This window comes from Eleginops maclovinus, chromosome 16 (genome assembly GCF_036324505.1).
Source record: "Eleginops maclovinus isolate JMC-PN-2008 ecotype Puerto Natales chromosome 16, JC_Emac_rtc_rv5, whole genome shotgun sequence".
Lineage (NCBI taxonomy): Eukaryota > Metazoa > Chordata > Actinopteri > Perciformes > Eleginopidae > Eleginops > Eleginops maclovinus.
In genome coordinates this window covers 7,950,934-7,969,280 of record NC_086364.1, presented here as the reverse complement: position 1 = coordinate 7,969,280, position 18,347 = coordinate 7,950,934, and the positions used below count along the sequence as shown (strand labels likewise).

General features: G+C 37.5%; 1 protein-coding gene across 1 annotated transcript; it reads left to right on the top strand.

The window, feature by feature from the left end:
• Positions 1-315: 315 nt before the first annotated feature.
• Positions 316-12,765, top strand: galr2b (galanin receptor 2b). The gene is made up of 3 exons (XM_063904415.1): positions 316-486; positions 4,197-4,579; positions 9,861-12,765. The coding sequence occupies exons 2-3, from the start codon at positions 4,206-4,208 to the stop codon at positions 10,621-10,623; spliced, it is 1,137 nt and encodes a 378-aa protein (XP_063760485.1). The 5' UTR covers positions 316-486; positions 4,197-4,205; the 3' UTR covers positions 10,624-12,765.
• The last annotated feature ends 5,582 nt before the right edge of the window (positions 12,766-18,347 follow it).

Below are 18,347 nucleotides of genomic sequence, written 5' to 3'. Positions count from 1 at the left end.
CTCTTGCTTAGCAGACATTGGTCTGACTCATTCGATATCAAGCCATGGTGAAGATTCAGGCAAAGTCATCTGAAGACAGCCTCATGTGTTTGCATATGCAGCAATCGATGCTGCTTTTGGGTTATTTGTCAGGGAACCTCCTGATTATGCAGTGATTCTGAATGGATTTACTGGGCGATGCAGCCTCCCTCCATTCCTCTCTCCATTCCTCCTCTATATGCAATCCTTTTCTGCAGTGAAGTGTGAACATTAAAGCGAATGTGGAGGAGGAGTCCTCACTAGGGGAAGAGGGGTGGGGGATGGAGGAGGGGAGTGGGTGGCAGAGAAAGAGTAAGATAGCAGCAACACAGGCAGATAGCGATGAACACTGGGAGAGAAGAGTCTTCGCTGTTTAGAGTATGAGCATCTTAACAGGGCAGGTCTGCAGGGAGTCTCGTTCTTAATCTGGGAGGAAGCTTTTGATACTGTTCTCTCCTCATCAGCCTGGTAGGTTAATCAAGATGTATCTGCCTCTTCTGCATGCTGATTCTCCTGTTCGTGTGGGATATAAATGTTGCAACATTTGCAATTCAAATGTGTGACACACAGTCAGCATTTTCTTATGATTCATTTACAAGATGCAGAAAGCTGCTCAGTGTTGGTTATTAATCTGTTTCATACTTGCAAAATGAAGCATTAATTCCAGGCGTCTTATTCTAGCTAGGTTGTTTTATGATAAAGATGTAACATATAGTGATTTAATCTAGTGTTTAACCTTTACCTGCTCAGCTTTTTTTTAGAAGACTCTCCCACAGAGTCTGATTTAGACTATCTACATCATCACCCTCCTCCCCCATCTCTGGCTCAGATGTTTTCATTAGTCATTGTTGTATTTCCAAAACTAAAATTATACCATCACAATAGTCACGCTGAGCTCAGACAAAGTCTGGGAATTCCACAACCCGTCGAGTCGCACATGCTTCATTGCCAGCTCATAAAATCTCTTGAATGTCCATCCCTGTTTGCCCGGATCCCCCTGAGACTCTTCTGGCTGGAGTTGTAGAGCTGATATCCCACTGCAGTCAGTCGAAAATGCAATATCAAGCGTCTTCTCTAGTGGGAGGAATCAGACTCACCATGAAAGGGGGCTGCTGAAATGAAGTATTGACAAAAAGCTTTGAAGGAAAATCCTCTGCAGTATATACCCACGATGCTTCTACACCGCCTCTTTCCTCTGTAGGGTTAATAAGAACAGATTGCTACTTTCTCCACTTGAGAGTGTCATTTATGTGCCATTGACTTTGAACAGTGTATCCTCTTTATTTTGCTATCAGTCACAATTCTGCAAACAGACAGGCAGCAGAGTTGGTTCTCAGTGGATGTTGAAATTGTAATGGTGCTTAATAATTCATGTTAGCCTGATTACTGCGGAAAGGAAGAATGAAAGCCTGGGGATTACTGTCACAACATAGCTTTAAAGCAGAAGAGAGAGATATTCAGTATCAGCTGGGCAAGTCCAAGTTCAGACCATCAAGGGAGCGGGGTAAAAGGGCGTCTACCAATCAGAGTGTCACAGTGGTTCGATCAAAAATCCCTGCTGTTAACATGTCAAAATGTCCTTGCGAACTGGACCCCAAATTGTGAGCTGCTGATGGATTGAGGTAGCATTATAACATATAACAGTGAAATGATTTAACATAACAAATATTTGCCAAAATGATGGAAAAGCAACTTTTTCCCAAGTTGTTTGTGTAGTCTAACCAATAGGAGAGCTTCAATGTGTGAGACACTTTGGGAGCACTTTATTGAATATCAATTATTTATTGAGTTATTTGAATATGTTCAAATAGAAAAACTCTCATTTATTTTTCAACAGCATTTGCTTGAAATAACTTGTAATATAACCAGTTTGAGACGATTAATGTACGAAGTGATTTTGGTAGTTATATTGTATAACAGTTGAGTTATTACATTTTTTCTACTTTTCAAAATCACCAAAATTATGCAAAATATTTTTTTTCCTAGTCTTGTATAACCAAGTGATTGTGTAGCACTACAGTGTTTCACAGTGCAGTTATAAGGCTTATAATCTTTCACAAAGTGTTGTATAATATAAGGGTAGTTTAACCAGCAGAAGACCATCAATATGTGAAGTGATTCTGTGTAACACTGCATTGTGTAATAATACAGTTATCAAATAGGTTACAAAAGGAAAAATCACCTCAATATGCATGGGCATATTCCTTCAAAACAAGTGTTTAATAACCAGCAAGAGCTCATAGATGTGATTTTGGTAACACTTCACTGAAAGACAAGGGAAGTTATTGAATATTCTTGTAGTATGTCTTTTCAGGCATTGCACATAGTAGCCGGTCCCTGTACACTTGTCTTTCCTCCGGCTGCAGATGGAGACCAATGTAAGTAGTCCAGCTCCGAACTTCGCAGTGCTGATATTAAAATTCAATCCACAAGTTTTATAAATGATTCCATTTGTACTGGTATAGATATACTGTATGTAGGGGTATGAATACATCATACTGCAGGTATTTCATAACAAATACTAGTCTTGTACTTTACGTGGGATAACTACCAACCTTCATTCATGATTCTTCAGTTCAAATTAGATCAAGCTGCATTGATACTTCCACGTCATTTTTAGTCTGAAAACCTGTGAAGGTTGTGGAATGGGCTTGGCATTCATGGCATTAGCAAATATATGTTTCCTTTCTTTAATGAAAGGAAATAGCAAGCACAACAAAGAACTGTAGTGCTAACAAAGAAAATAAGAACATTGGATTTTGTTTTGTTTCTATGCAAATAGGCTCTGACAAAAGGGGAATTTCTGAAGGAAGGCTAACGTTTAAGGGGTTGTAACATGGGAATCCTTTCCATAAAGATGATTGTTCCTTCGATGTCGACATGGCAGAAGAATTTGAATTTTCTTTCACATATCAGCATGAAGTGCTTTTTGAAATACACTTGAATCATATATCCTACATCTGCTTTCAGCAGCCTATCATTACCTCCAATGTAATGCAGGTATAGAAGAGCTGACCTTGACAACCTCAAGCAATTTACATTTCAAACTTGAATACAGGGGCATTAGGTAAGCGTTTAAACATTTCATCAAGAAAACAAACTCCCTTACAAATGCATGGGTCGGTTAACGTTTGGAAACATCATGCTAGTTTTCCATACTCTTCACTGTGGCTCAACAATTTTACCATCAAGAGCGCATCTTTGCCTTCAAGCCACTTACCAGCTGGAAAGTACATGCTGATGTCATGGAAGCTTTTGAAACCACACTGCACCACATCAGTAGCTATAATGTGATTTTGTTATTGACAGAGAATAACAGAAATAAATCATTGCTCACCGTAAGAGGATGAGATGTTTTTGGCTAAAAGAAAATATACCCTAGCTTCATCCTGTTTCGAAAATTAATCAAACACAGGACAGCACTCAGGCTGCTTTGGGTTTTGGGATACAATTCCTTTGATTAGAGAGGGGAGGAGGTGAGTGGTTGGCTATGAGTGAGAAAAAAAACCCAAATCAATGGTGTAATACAATATGTGATTTGAGAATAACCTTTTAAATGAATCTTTCTCTATTTTAATTGAACTGCATTGCAACCACTTGTAATTAAACAAGGATATATTCCCTGGATAGCATGTCACTAGGCAATTAAAAACCGCCTCTCATTCTTGTCTAATTAATCCATGGGACATGACTCGACTGGGGATTAATTGGATAAAATCTTCTTCTGGTGCATGTAGGCTCATCAACTTTTTTAGTAACATGTCGCAAAAAGCAATGTGATATAGCCTACTGTGCTTTCTGATCAGATTAAATATAGGGGGCAACATTCAACCTCTAATACTGGGTCCATACTTTAAAAAGATGGATGCACTATTGACAAGGCCCCTAAGCTTCACTTCTTTATTCTCAGGGGCAATTGTTAGATATTTTAGCAACAAAATACAAAGACATTTTTGACACAACATCAACAGTTACCTCTCCACATTCAGCTGAAAGTGTTGCAGTTATTTTTAGAAAAATATAATTCTGCCCATATGTTACACATTGCACTCTTTCAGAAAAATGTAGCAAATGTAATTGCACAGAAGTTCAGTTGACCTGATTAAAGATCTCCAAGGAGACATAAAAAAACTCAAAGATATCTGGTTATATTTTTTCTGTCTCTTTTCCTTTTTCAGACTTGCAACATGTCTGACTTTGAGGATTTCAGCAGGCAAGCAGGGCAGGCTAATGTCTCTGACAGCTACCAGCTGAATCCCACCAGTGTGATTGTGTCGGTGGTCTTCTCCCTCATCTTCCTGCTGGGCACCATCGGCAACAGTCTGGTGCTGGCTGTGCTGCTGCGGAGCGGGCAGCTGGGATACAACACAACCAATCTGTTCATACTCAACCTGAGCGTTGCTGACTTCTTCTTCATCATCTTCTGCGTTCCTTTTCAAGCCACCATCTACTCCCTGGAGGGATGGGTATTCGGATCCTTTATGTGCAAAGTGGTGCACTTCTTCATCAACCTCACCATGTACGCCAGCAGCTTCACACTCGCTGCTGTCTCTGTCGACAGGTATGTTACAGTTATTATCCTCAGAATAGAAGATATTTATTTGTTGTTACAAAATATAATATTAACCTACCTACGAACCAAGCTCATGTGTGCCATTTGAAACCATAATTGCTTTTAGAATGTCCTAGATAATTATAATCAAATGAGTCATTGTTGTTCCTGCTTCATTTCCCATGATGCCCTTTGCTTCCTTTTTGCTGCAACTACAGTTATGATTATTTTTACGACTAATCAATCTGTCATCATTTTTGCAAATAACCACCTCATTGTTTTTGACATTTTCACTTGATAAATTGCAATTATTTTTCAATTATCAATGTGAACTCTAGTTTTTACTCACTTTTTGTATCTCTATTTCCCTTTTAACATCTACTATCAGAAATGTACATTGTGTGGCATGTATCAGCTGTTATAATCTGTGAAAAAAATCATTATGGCAACCATTAAAGGTCTCAATTCAGTCATTTATGCACACTAATAAACTAATTTCTCTTCCCTTTAATTGATTCTAATATCTAATTAATATTGCTTTGTCAAATTACTTGTTTCATTCCTCCATATTTAAAGCTCTCAGTGTTACGACAAGAAAAGAAAAAAATTCAGTTCTGCTGCAGCAAAGGAATTTTGCTGTCCTCCACATAAAGGCAAGAGAGATCGGAACGGAAGGCCGCGTTTGATTGATTTGGAGGAGTGAAAAAATCATTGATGCTAAATGCAGTGTCAAAGCTGTTGTATATTTTGATGGTTGCACTTTACAACAATAAGGTTAAAAAACTGTCAGCTAATGCCTGACTCATGATGTTTTAATGTATATACAGGCTGTACAGAGATGCATCTATTTAAACAGCCTCTTGGGAAGCAAAACTGAATCTATATATTCTCATTTAAATTAATTAAAATCTAAGACAGCTCAGCACTGGGTCGTTTTCATTAATCAGAAACAGGAATCAATTAACAAATTCACTAAGATAAATTGTAAAAAGAACACAAGGGCTTTCATTTTAATACTACAGGTATGAGGACCATGCTCATGCTCTATAAGGTCTCATAAATTGTCGCTGCACACAGATTTATTGTTAAATTTAACCATGTTTTAACACTCGAGAATTGATTTAAAAGATTTTCTTCAGAATACCACATTTAAACACCTGGAGGAACACCAGAGAATAACTCATGCTGTGATTTGATATCAAAAACCTTTAACATTTCTAGATTTCTGTAAGAATTGAATTTTTTGACGGGCGTTTTTGTTGCTGCTCTGTAACTCCCTTTTTTTCAAATGGAAGTTATTAATCATGAATCTGAATCATCTGAATGTCCACAGTCTGTAGTTTTTGATCATCCTAAAGCTTTTAATTATAGGCTGTAGTGTAGTCAGTTTGTCTTAAATGGTCTCACTGCAATCAAGTAGTTACTTTGGAAACTAGCATCATCACCAAAGGATATGAAAATATTTATTTTTTAAACTCAATTAGGAGTTTAACTTATGCACCCTCATTACATTTCTTGTTTAAAGTAAATATATCAACACCAATCTTGTTTACCTGAGTTTGAATCTTTATGGTTTATTGCACACGTCATTTTGGATAAAACCATCAGCTAAATGCTATGTAATGTAATGATTGGGTTCATTTTAATGCACAAGGCTCTCAGCTATTCAGTTATACTGAATTCATACAACTGTTAAAAATGTTAAGGGAGCCCAGCATGCCGAAATATTCATCAAGAAGAGGTTGGAATAATACATTTGTACCGTATGCAAAGAAGTGCAGGGTTTTGTGAAAACTGAATTGGATTAGCATAAAGTGAGCATGGCTTTAAAAGGAAGCCTTGTGGATAGCACTTACTCTCATTCCGATATGAAGTGGTCAAAATACCCCTGTAAATATGCCCTTTTTTCTCCTTCAGAATGTAGCCTTACTCTCGAGCGTTCTATTTCTTATTTATAGCTAGCATTGCATGGTACCTATGGATTATGTAGGTTTTTTTGTTACATATGATTCAAGTAACTTCACCATAGCTTCAAAACAGAGCCTCCGTAAGCATCCGAAAGACAGAATGTCCGCTTAGCCAAGAATATAAACCCACTAAACTGTACATTTGAAACAAGAAGGGCTCATCTTTACTTATTCATGAATCATACATGAGATTACCATGACCTGCCTGACATTTGTCCACTTGAGTTCCCAATAATCAAGACAATCTGCAAGGAAGCTTTTATTCAAGTCCCCCCTCTGTTTATTCATGCTATGACTATAATTCACAAATGTTATTTTTTCTCACCTGAAGATTAAAAACAACCCTGGGAACATTGAGAACAGCAACACCCCGGAGGTAGAACCATTCATAGACCCATAAGACATTACAGAGACGCTGCATCTGTAATTGACCATCTTATGAGAGAATCATGCATTAGGCATCCTGAAAATGACATCCCTCGCCGAGAAAATGCTAAGCCCTCATTATAGTTGTTGGAAAACATTTTCAGCTCAGTCAATATGGACGGAGTCAGTGTGCAGCTGCCCTCTGCAGCGGACGCCCTCTGCTCACACTGGCTGTGTTTACACTATAGAGGATGTGATAGATTTTTCATGCTGACATGTCCTCCCCAGTCTTGAAAAAAGCAGGGACATCTGAGTCTAGATGTGAATTGATTTCCGCTGTTTCCTCCTTTGTTCCTGTGTAAAATGTAAAAAGGCAGCAGCAGGTACACTTTTGAGCAGGTAACCCCATCAGGAATTAAATCACAGTTCAGCCTGGGTGAACAGCAGCACACTTACAGTACACACACTCACACAGACACACATGCAGACACACTCAGTTTTTTAATGGAAGGTATTTGCTGCTGCAGTGAGCCTGCAGGCAAGATCAAACGATTACTGTGATTTTATGCCAGAGCAAGTTCCCATGTGAAAATGATTGAATAAAATATGAAAAATTCTGTTATTTTCACTTATCGGGGGGTTTATTTGCACACTACACTAAATGATGTAAGGTAACAGTACAAAAACAGCCAGAGATAATAGGCTGCAGAGTTATTTGTGCATTAAATGCTTACAATTTAAGAAGGCATCTTCAAAGATATTTTTTACATCTTTGTTTTAAGGGTTAGCAATATATTCTTTTTGGATCATTAGGCAAAATTGCAATACCCTCACCATTTACTTTTTTTAAAACTACAGTTCTGCACCTCCTCTTGACTCTGTTTTCAGCCTTTAGAAAATGCATGTAAAAAGAATAATCTAGATGATCTCAGATCATTTTTAGAGAGGGAGGAATTTTGATTGACTGTTCAAAAAACGCAGCGAATGCACATCCTTTCAAATGGTGACATTCTGATTCAACAGGAGAAATATCACCCAGGAAGAGTTACTACTTCAGCCTGGGCAAAAACTCCCAACCAATGCCAAACAAACCAAAGAAAGAGACAGACTTCGGTGAAGTGTTTCAGAGATGCAGAGAAAATGTCGCTCTTAATTTGGCTTCGAGTTGAGCAACATACTCAGGGGTAACACTTGAATTGCAATATGGTTAAAGGTTATTATGGATTTTTTTGCCCAATATTGGCAAATCAATTGCCAGTACAGACAATTGTACAGACAAGGTAGAACAAAACTAAATTAATTAAGCAGGAGGATGGAAAGAAAGAAAAAAAATAGTACATCTGGGAGTTATGCACAATATCCTGAAGTGTATGTTTATAATATTTGTGGTAAACATGAAATAGGATACGTGTTGTATTTGGGAAGAAAATACTGAAACATTGTGACAGCAATTTTTGAAGGGGGATACTTTGAAATTGAGCCATGGCTCCATTTCACAGAAAATGTGGTGATTCAGAATGTTGTTAAACACATTCCTAGTGTGGGAATTATCAGTCATTAACAGACAGATCATTAGCTCATGTTTTCTTGAAGATCTGTACATTTCATCCAAACTTCCAGATAAATGTCCCTGCAGTTGTAAACCTCATCAGTGGTAAGTAGTGCTTTCTTGTTAGACATTGAGTTGTCTTTGACCCCATTTCCATGGGCTTTCAAAGACCAGAGAGGTTGTTGCCTTTTATTCTGGAGAGTGTAAATGCACATGGAGGAGGCGATTTATTTTCAGGTGACCTGCCTCTTAGAAATAATGCTGCACTATCCAAAATAATCCCTGTGTGATCAAGACCATTAGCTTTAAATCAAATGGCAAATACAGTTTGACGAGCTCAAAGAGTAACATATCAGGTGACGATGAGTCAAAAACGTTTCGATAATACGTGAAAATCAGTGTGGTTTCAGATTTTTGAAAGAGTTTTTGTCCATGGTTTGTACTATTGACATGGCTATACCAAGGGATGTATGTACAATCAGATTCTTCCTTTCTGTGGATATAACAGCCAGTATCGCATATTTCCCTCAGGTGGTTTTTATTCAATAAAACTCACAAACGGCTGTGGTGAAAGTTCATCATGGATCCCAAAAGCCTCAGTGTGAGCAACAGGGCTCTTAACACTGAATGTGGAGGTAGATTTTCCTTCCAAAATTGTGAGGTCGTCTTCATTCACATTTAAGTCATAACAAGCAAGCTGACTCTCTAAAACAAACTTGGTGATTGTTACGACCGGCTCGCAGGCTACAACAAATTTGGGAGATGCACATCGCATTTAGCGTGGTCAAACAAGTAACAATTCTACTCCGTTGTGGAGTGGAAACCCAGGCTGGGCAAAGATCTGGGGATCCAGGGGAGAGGGAGAGTCAGGGAGAGACAATGATTCTGGGCAGCTGGGCTTAAGTAGGTCCTGAGGGCACTGGCCAGGTATCCCAAATTAGGCTGATTGGCCTCCTCAGCTCCACCCCCCTCCAAAGATATGCAACTAGTGTGGCAACATGCAACAGGCTCTGGGGTCACAGTGATCAACAGCTAGAATGTACATTTAATTTGGATTTGAAGTGGACACCAAGAAAAATCTCTAAATTAATCCCAAGTGTTATGCATGAAAGAACATATGGGATTGTACTATGAGTTTTAAATTGGTCTAATGACTTATTGAAAACCCCCAATGAAAGAACACAAAACAAAGACAAATCTAATTAATCCACAAAGATGTTTGCCCAGCAGAACACCAAATTACTTCTTCTCAGAAGTTTTAGTTTCTCGAGGCCTTACAGTCAAATGGAATAAGGACGCACCTGTTTATTTATATGAGTCTTTAATTATAAGGCTCAGCATGTCCTCTAATTATGAGCTTCATGTGCTTTGGATCACACTTCAATGTGTTTTTTGTACCTCTTTGTAGGTATCTCGCCATTCGTTATCCGCTGCGCTCCAGAGAGCTGCGGACCCCGTGTAACGCAGTGGTTGCCATGGTGATCATCTGGGGTCTTTCTCTCGTCTTCGCGGGTCCGTATCTCAGCTACTACGACCTGATCGATTACGCCAACAGCACTGTGTGCATCCCCGGCTGGGAGGAGCAGAACAGGAAGGTGCTGGACACGTGCACGTTTCTGGTTGGCTACGTCATTCCCGTGCTCATCGTGAGTCTCTCGTACACTCGGACCATCAAGTACCTGTGGACGGCCGTCGACCCACTGGACGGCATGTCGGAGTCCAAGAGGGCCAAACGCAAAGTCACTAAGATGATCATCATCGTCACAGTGCTTTTCTGCATCTGCTGGCTGCCGTACCACGTAGTGATCTTGTGCTACCTGTACGGAGACTTCCCTTTCAATCAGACCACGTATGCCTTCAGGATCCTCTCCCACTGCATGGCCTACGCCAACTCGTGTGTCAACCCCATCGTGTACGCTCTGGTTTCCAAGCACTTTCGCAAGGGCTTCAAGAAAGTGTTCAGCTGCATCCTCAGTAAAAAAGGCAGAAACAAGGTCCACGTGGTGCACGTCGCCAACACCGTGCCCGGGTTTGAAGCCGGCTCCACGGAGGTGTCCCAGATGAACGAGGAAAACATACGACAGAATGAATGTGAAATGATAAACAGGCCTCTCCCAGAGCCGAGAGAAGCCACAGTAACACTGAATTTGCCCTTTCAGCGACCGACTTGACAAGTTATTCAGTTTTCCTGATGGGCCGAATACAGATAGCCTTATGTGAAAGACATCGCAGATAATGTGTTTGAGAAAACGTGCTAGCTTCTCATCACGAAATTCACAGTTCTGGTGGCAAACAGCAGAAGACATTTAAAGAACATATTTTTGTGGATAAATACTATTTTCCTTAAAGGGGACATATCATGAAAGAATGATATACGTTTACAAATAGTGCCTACCATCCCACAAACTGTGAAATTAGACTACCCTGTCAGTTTTTATGTGTTTTAGTCAAATTGTTTAAAAATTGGGATTGGATTTACCAAGCCATTGTGAAGAACTGGCTTCCCTTTCTATGTCTCATGCAGCCTCATCAGAATTTATGTACACCCTTTGCTTGAGAGCTATCTATGATATTTTGGACGTGTTTTTTCAACATGTTCTAGTTGAAACCTCTGTGTGCACGACATGTCCCCTTTAAGTGTAACCAAAAATCTGTTTCTTTCATCATCTTTTGTACAAGTGTTATATCCCACCTTGTTCCTCTACAGCAGATATAAATAGTATTTAATGAAAGTGAATTGTCTCTGTATTTCCTAATGCCTTAACCATGGCTTGCAGCTGGGTGTTTTAGTCAGTATGAGAATCGTCGATATTCCAGCACTTTTAAGAGCAGCGCAGAATGTGTCTCATAAGGTTACAGTTATGTTTCACCTTTTCAATGTTCCCAAAGATGTTAAAAGGTAGGCGACTATGAAGGAAAAACTATTGTCAGCCAGCGTAATTAACTTAAACAGGGTTTGATTTGAAGTACAGGGTCATTGACTACGTTTACACGCACAAAATATTCAGGTTTTGACCCTCATTCTGAAAAAGACAAGACAAAATGAATATTCCCTAATATTACCAGCAGCCTTGCAAACTCTTCCCGCATAACACAGCCTTCATCTGTCATTCTTGCAAACAACTTCTTCAAAAGGTCAGCTTTTTTCCCCCCGAAAATGATTCATATAAAGGTCTTTCTTGGTTTTGGAAACGATCAATGTTTTTCTGAAGCTGAAAAGCGGTAAAAAGGGATGCGCATATTCCAAATATGCTGTTTACAAATCCAAAGAAGGCTCTTAAACCTGATTATTATTGGGATATTACACATGTTTTGACATGAACCGTATAACATTTGGGATTTTGTCATATTCTGAATACTTGTGGATTTAAACGTTGTCATAAAGTCTGAAGGAATAGTATTCCTCTGCAAAGTGGTGCTTCTATGATGTAAGGTGTACAAGTGTTATCTCTTGTGTGTTTTTTTCCCCCACATAAGCTCAACTGCAACTGTAATCTTCAAAATCTGATTTGAATGTGCTAGTCTTTAATCAAGATTGTAGTCTTTCTAACCGGAGCAGGATGTTATTTGGTTTGTTTTTTGTTAAATCTTGCATGCAGAAGCTGTTCTGTCTAAGATGTTACTGGTATATTTGAATTATATATGTTAATATGTCATAAAATGAAATATGATATTCAGTTATATTTCAATCTCAGCATTTCAAATCTAACACATCTGATAGGAATGTATTCAAGAAGATCAAAAATCAGGTGTTGAATACTTGTAGTAAAAGTATTTAATATTTGATAAGTGGTTAACATTTCTCCGAAGAATAGTTTTTGGACCCTACTATAAAACTTTACTTGTATTATACAATGATTTTATTCATGGCATGTTTCTGTTGTGTAAAGTATATTTAAGTGAACATGTTTCTCAATGAGTGCTCTTTAACATGTAACAGTTTTGTGTTTTAAAAGGTTTGTATTTTGTGAATATAAAAGCTGTGAGATGATGATCATCATTTACGTGCTTTGTTGATTTCTCCCAATGAGAGCAGATCTCTGTTATTCTCTATGTGTGTTTTCCTGTACGCTTGTGTCCTACCTCAGAGCAGTGGAAATAAAAACCTCTTGTCTTCTCCTCGTTTTCTGTTCAGATGCAATTTTCTTCTGAGAGTGTAATTTCCGAATGATGAATCCTTGGCACAGACCCATTTTCCTTCAGTTTGTTTTCTGTGATATTGCCTGTTCCATATTATGCTGTATAATGTTTTTCTTTTTAACACTACAGCCTGTACATTCTACTCAGAAATATATATATTTATCAAAATGTTTTAGAGCAAAATGTAATACATGTTTAAATGATAAAATAAAGATATTTTCAGCTGTGAAATGTACTGATGGCTTCATTCATTCATAATATACACACTGTATTTATTATGTTATATACAGCACACTGACATAAGGCTGCATCAAATCCAGATATTGAAAAAAAAGAAATATGTCTGAGGGTATGACGACATAGGCTTATACAAATGTATTTCCCATTTGTGAAAACAAACCCTAGTAAAAAAAAAGAAAGAAAACTAATTCATAAAGCTAAAGCATCATTTAGAAATTCTACCAAAAATAAAGAGAGAAAAGCACACAATAAGCACAGAAACATACCAAACAACAGAGCAATACAGTTTCTTTGAAAATAACAATCATACAGGGAAAAAGAAGACCAATTGTGGCAGTATAAATCTCAGGCTCCCTCCAAAAATGCTCATTCAACATGTAAAAGAAACATGCTAGAATTTCGTTTTTTTATTTATGGTATTAAAGGTAGAATCACCAAACATAATTATTGTGTATAAAAAAACAGGACAATAGTCTATATTTGTTCAGAAGGACAGGGAATATCAATTTGCTCTATGCTTTAGCTACTGCCACTGAGCTGATAATAACATGCCGAGTAGAGCACAGCAGATCCCCTAGAGATCTAAGAGGGGTGAGAGCAGAGCTGCAGGCCACGCTGCATATAAAGGACAAAATGAATAAACTATGCTTGTCAGAGAAGCATACTAAGTTGGCATTATATAATTATTTTCAAACGTCTGTATACATTGCTGTTGTCACTGCAGGGCAAAAAAAAAAGAGGAACATCAATCAATAAGCTGTGATGATGAAACAATGCATAATAACAATACAGTTATACACAATGCAGACATGTGCTGAATGACCTAAGAGGTTATATGGCAGAGTTGATGGGAAAGCATCTCTTATGAATCTTATACAAGTAATCTTCAGTCCTTTTTTTTTTAAACTCTCTTTTTATTCCGTTTTACCAGTCTACACACTGAAAAAATGAAACATTGACTTTAATTTAATAAATAACGTTCCACATAATTGTATAAGGCTAATAGAAAGCTAGTTAGCTATACAGTATTAAATTGAACCCATTCTTTTTATTTCAACTTTAATGTATTATATCAACAAATGTCACATAACTGTTTTAGGTTAGATTAAAGCAAAAATATTAAGTTGAACCTAATATGTTTTATTTAAACTTAATATTATTGATTTCAACTAACCTAATACAGTTGTGTGAAATCTGTTGATACAACACATTTAATTAAAGTCATTTTTTCAGTTGTTTTTTTTTCTACAATCATTGACAATACATACCGCATCAATATTCTCCTCAAGCCTTCTGTAGTTCAATGTACACATGTTGTAGTCAATTCAGAGGTAGGACTCACTGACCTTAAAACATGCTATGAAATAAGGTATGAACATAAACAAGGTTATGGGGGTGTAGCTCAATGATACACAAACAAGGGAGGCATAGAAAAAGTAATAATAACAAGACACAGAAATCCATTTTGGATAAATGATGGTCGTACCGGTGTGACATACATTATCCATCCTCCCCATCGTTTCAAAAAGATTCCCAGTTGCAATCTCAGCTAAATGTATTCTTTCCATCTTAAAAATATCCTAATCAATATCAATCCATGTTGACTGTAATTAAATGTAGTATCTCAACAGATTTCACATAACTGTATTACGTTAAAGCAGTTTGAATCCAAAATAATAGGTTCAACTTAATATCCTTGCTTTAACCTAATACAGCTATTTGAAATTTGCTGACAAAATACATTTCATTAAAGTCAATGTTTCAGCGTTTTCAGTGCAGAGAGACACTGCAACAAACCATTGATCCATGAGAGTGTTCCATGTGTTACTCATCAGTGTGTTAATAAAATGATTTTTTTCTGAAAGCATCTGGTAACACATTGTCATCAACGTGTCTAGGCACGTGATGTGGAATCTGGAGTGCTGAGTGCATCTCTCAACAGATCTGGTCTCCTCGGCAAATCAAGTGCTTTATCCTCTGATCTAAACAGCCATGGGTGATCAAGTAGGAAGGCAGGGGGTCAGAAGAATGTGTGGTTCAGAGTATAATCAATAGAAGGCATAATGGAGCCATTTAATAGGCTTGGAATCTTGCTAATTGCACTCTTTTCTACATCGAAAGACAACATAGACACATTTTATGTAAATGGTGGTGCAATTGGCTATGGAACTAAATGATTATGTAAAAGCTGAAACCTGGATGGCAGAGAGGGAGGGTAATCTTTTCAGCACAGTAAAAAAACAATCAATGAAATCGCTCCTAATGAGCTACAGTGTTTTTCAGTTGCTTACACATATTTTCTGATATTTGCACACATTTGGAGCAATCGTTCAACATCCTCATTTAATTTCACAAAGTTTAAGACTTACAGGTCCACCTATGATAGGAAATGGTTTTTAACCTCCTGTCACCTAAGAGGCGTACTGTATCAATATATGTTTTGCCATCATTAAATATTTACACAGCTAACCAACAAAGCCTATTTTGCATAACGAAAATGAGACTCTTGTTCTACTTTGAAGGCTTTAACTGAACGCATTCCTTGGTCATTTGAAGATATTTGTGCCTAAGCATTACTCTTTTATGGGAGAACAACAATTGTGTGTACTGTTGTGAGAAGATGAGCTAAGGATTTGAGAATTGCAAACAGTGACATGAGAATTATCATACCACGAAAAAACTGTAGTGTCTCTGAATTCCTAAACTTTGGAAGTCTCTCTCATTGGATTTAAAGTCTCTGAGCATTGTGATCACCTCTGAAAAACAACCCAAAGAATACCTGTTTAGACTTGTTTAGATATGTTCTACTTATTGTTTATGTATTTATTTTGTTTTTTATTTACCTATTTTATTTTTGGTTTTATTTTTCTTATTGATATTTCTCCAGATTATTTGAAATATATTTGCCTTTTTGGTCTTTTACTTCAATGTACTTCGAGACACCTGGTGTGGAAAATGCTAAATCAATACATTTCAATTACTTTTGCTGGTGATCCAACACATCAAGGTTTTGATGAGTAACCATCTTGCATACAAAACTGTTTACAGTGACATTAAGTGAGTTACAACCAGCAACAAAAGTCAGCAACATCAACAGAAAAAATAACTGCTTTTAAAAAAATAATAAAGGACAATAAATCATTTCTTATGTACTGTACGTGTTATTTTTCTCCTAATCATGAAACAACTTTTTATTTTCATCTAGATCTTTGTCACGGTTGATTCACTCATTTGATTGACGATGTTTATTGATCTTGACACAATTATTCCGTTTTTATGGACCCTTCAGCCCTCTTTAATTCAGACACAGATGAAATAAAAGGATGCAATGATCTGAACTAACAACATCTCCATTATCAGAGAAGTTAGATGCACTGCTGCTGAGGGAACAAAGCTTTTACTGAAATACGTTCTGCACTTAGATGACTGAAAGGGAGGTCAGAGTGGGCGATCGTTGTATCAATGTAAATTTGTTACGTATTGTCGCAGCGGGAAATAGGCCTGTCAGGTTGGTGTTGATGGATAGAAAAGAAGACTTTGACAGATCTGATTCCATTTTTCAAACAAGGTTGCAACAACCTGGGAGACTGACTAAAGCTATACCTGGTAAACAGTTCAGTTCTGTCTGAGGAAATGAGATTCCTATTTTTGTTTCCATTTGTTTTACACCATGTGAAATCTGTGTCCCTAAATATAGTAGTAAAGAGTTGATGAATGAGAGTGATCTTACAGAAGCCCAGAGAAAAAGGAAAGGTAATAACCGAAGTTCACAAGTTCAGTACCTTAAAGGAAGCAATCTCTGCCCCCTAAGGACAGCTGGAGATGCAATTGAAGCTGTAGATTGAAGGTATTGGTTTTTTCGGACAGCTGAGGAGCTAAAATTTGGTGCACAGATGTTCTCTATGTTTGAAAAAATGAAACAAATCTCTGCTAAGCTTTGCAAATGTATGCAAAACATAAATGTTGAGATGTAGTTTTGTGGGTTACCCTCTCCTGTATTGTGTTATGTGTTTTTGTGGATGTAAATGGTCTGCAAAGGCTAAAATTCCAAAATTCCTTCCAGAGGGATTTTCTCTCCAACACACTCCCCCTGCCTGAACCGCCTCAATTGGAGTCCTTTGTTTACTTCTGTAACATAGTGACATCACTTTGTAACACATGCGCTTCCATTGGCTAGCGCTCCAACACATGTACGTGAAGAGGCGGGACATCTCTAAGACATTGACAAATCACAACAGAGTTGCTGCAGCACAGGCAGTATGAGAAAAATAAAGAGCTTTTTGAACTTTAAAGCATGGAGAAATTCACAGTAGAGGCACAAAATACAAATATGAAGCGGAAATGACCACAATATGGACTCTTTAAGGAACACTTTGTTCCTATAAGAGGTGTGTGCAGTGAGTTCTTACATGCCCTCACAAATGTGTTTTTTTTAAGCATGGATGTCATTTTGTGGCCTTTTTTTTCCCTTTAAATGTCAATGACTTTACATACAAAGAAAAAGATGAGATTTCTGTCACAGTACATGTAACACAATACTCTTTGTAATACAGCATTTCACAGTTTTTAAAGTAATCCTGTACCTACTGTTGAAATAGGACTCAATAAGAAGCTCAGTGCTATACACAATAGCATTCAGCTAGACAAAACACACACTCTTGTGAGTCCAGGAAGCAGCTGCAAAAGCAAATATTTCTATTTAAACACATTTAAAATGTTGTCATTCATGGGGAATTTTTGACCACTATGACTCACCCGACGACAAAGCAGCTTTTCGATTTGCTGGCAGTTGCCAATTTACTGACACAATGAATCATGAATAAAATGTGTTGCAGATGTCCTCCACATAATCTAGCTTCTACCTTTTGTTAGTTATGCAATATTTGACCATGAGCATGAAGTAGCTTATATAAAGTACTTTTGTGTGCTCAGTGAGATCAATACCTGACATTTTGATGCCTCAACACACATTTCATTAGTTCACACTCCGAAAAAAATCTATTTGTCTCTGGACATTTACTGTATGAATGTACAGTTTGATGATGGCGAGCTATCCAAAATCACTATCATCATAATTATGAATACAGGAGCTATTGAATGTTGGATTCCTCTTGGTATTTACTGCTGAATACTGTGTAAAGTATCAGATATTGTCAGCACCCACAGTATTTCTCAGTTGCTTTTTTGCCTTGTTTTTTTGAACCGCATATCTGAGATGGTAACAAAACGTGTCATTCATGGGTCAAAACCAATTTACTGTGTCAGTAAAATTGCGAGTTGTTATGTCACCTTGCGACACTAGTCAAAATGTTTGGAATTTGTTTGGTTTTTCAACATGGAAGTCAACCATGGAAATGTTTCTTAAAAATGTGTATATATCTGGGTTGTTTTGTTGGCACTGACTATTACAATGAGCTCTTTCGATTCTGATTTCAAAAGTAGGTGAAAATAATTATGAAATGTTAATGCTGTACAATAGTGTAGTACAGAGTGTAATGCTTAAAATAGACTGTAA

Coding starts and splice junctions, on each gene's coding strand:
- galr2b (XM_063904415.1), top strand. CDS start 4,206: ATGTCTGACTTTGAGGATTTCAGCAGGCAAGCAGGGCAGGCTAATGTC. Junction 4,580..9,860: donor GCTGCTGTCTCTGTCGACAG/GTATGTTACAGT, acceptor ACCTCTTTGTAG/GTATCTCGCCATTCGTTATC.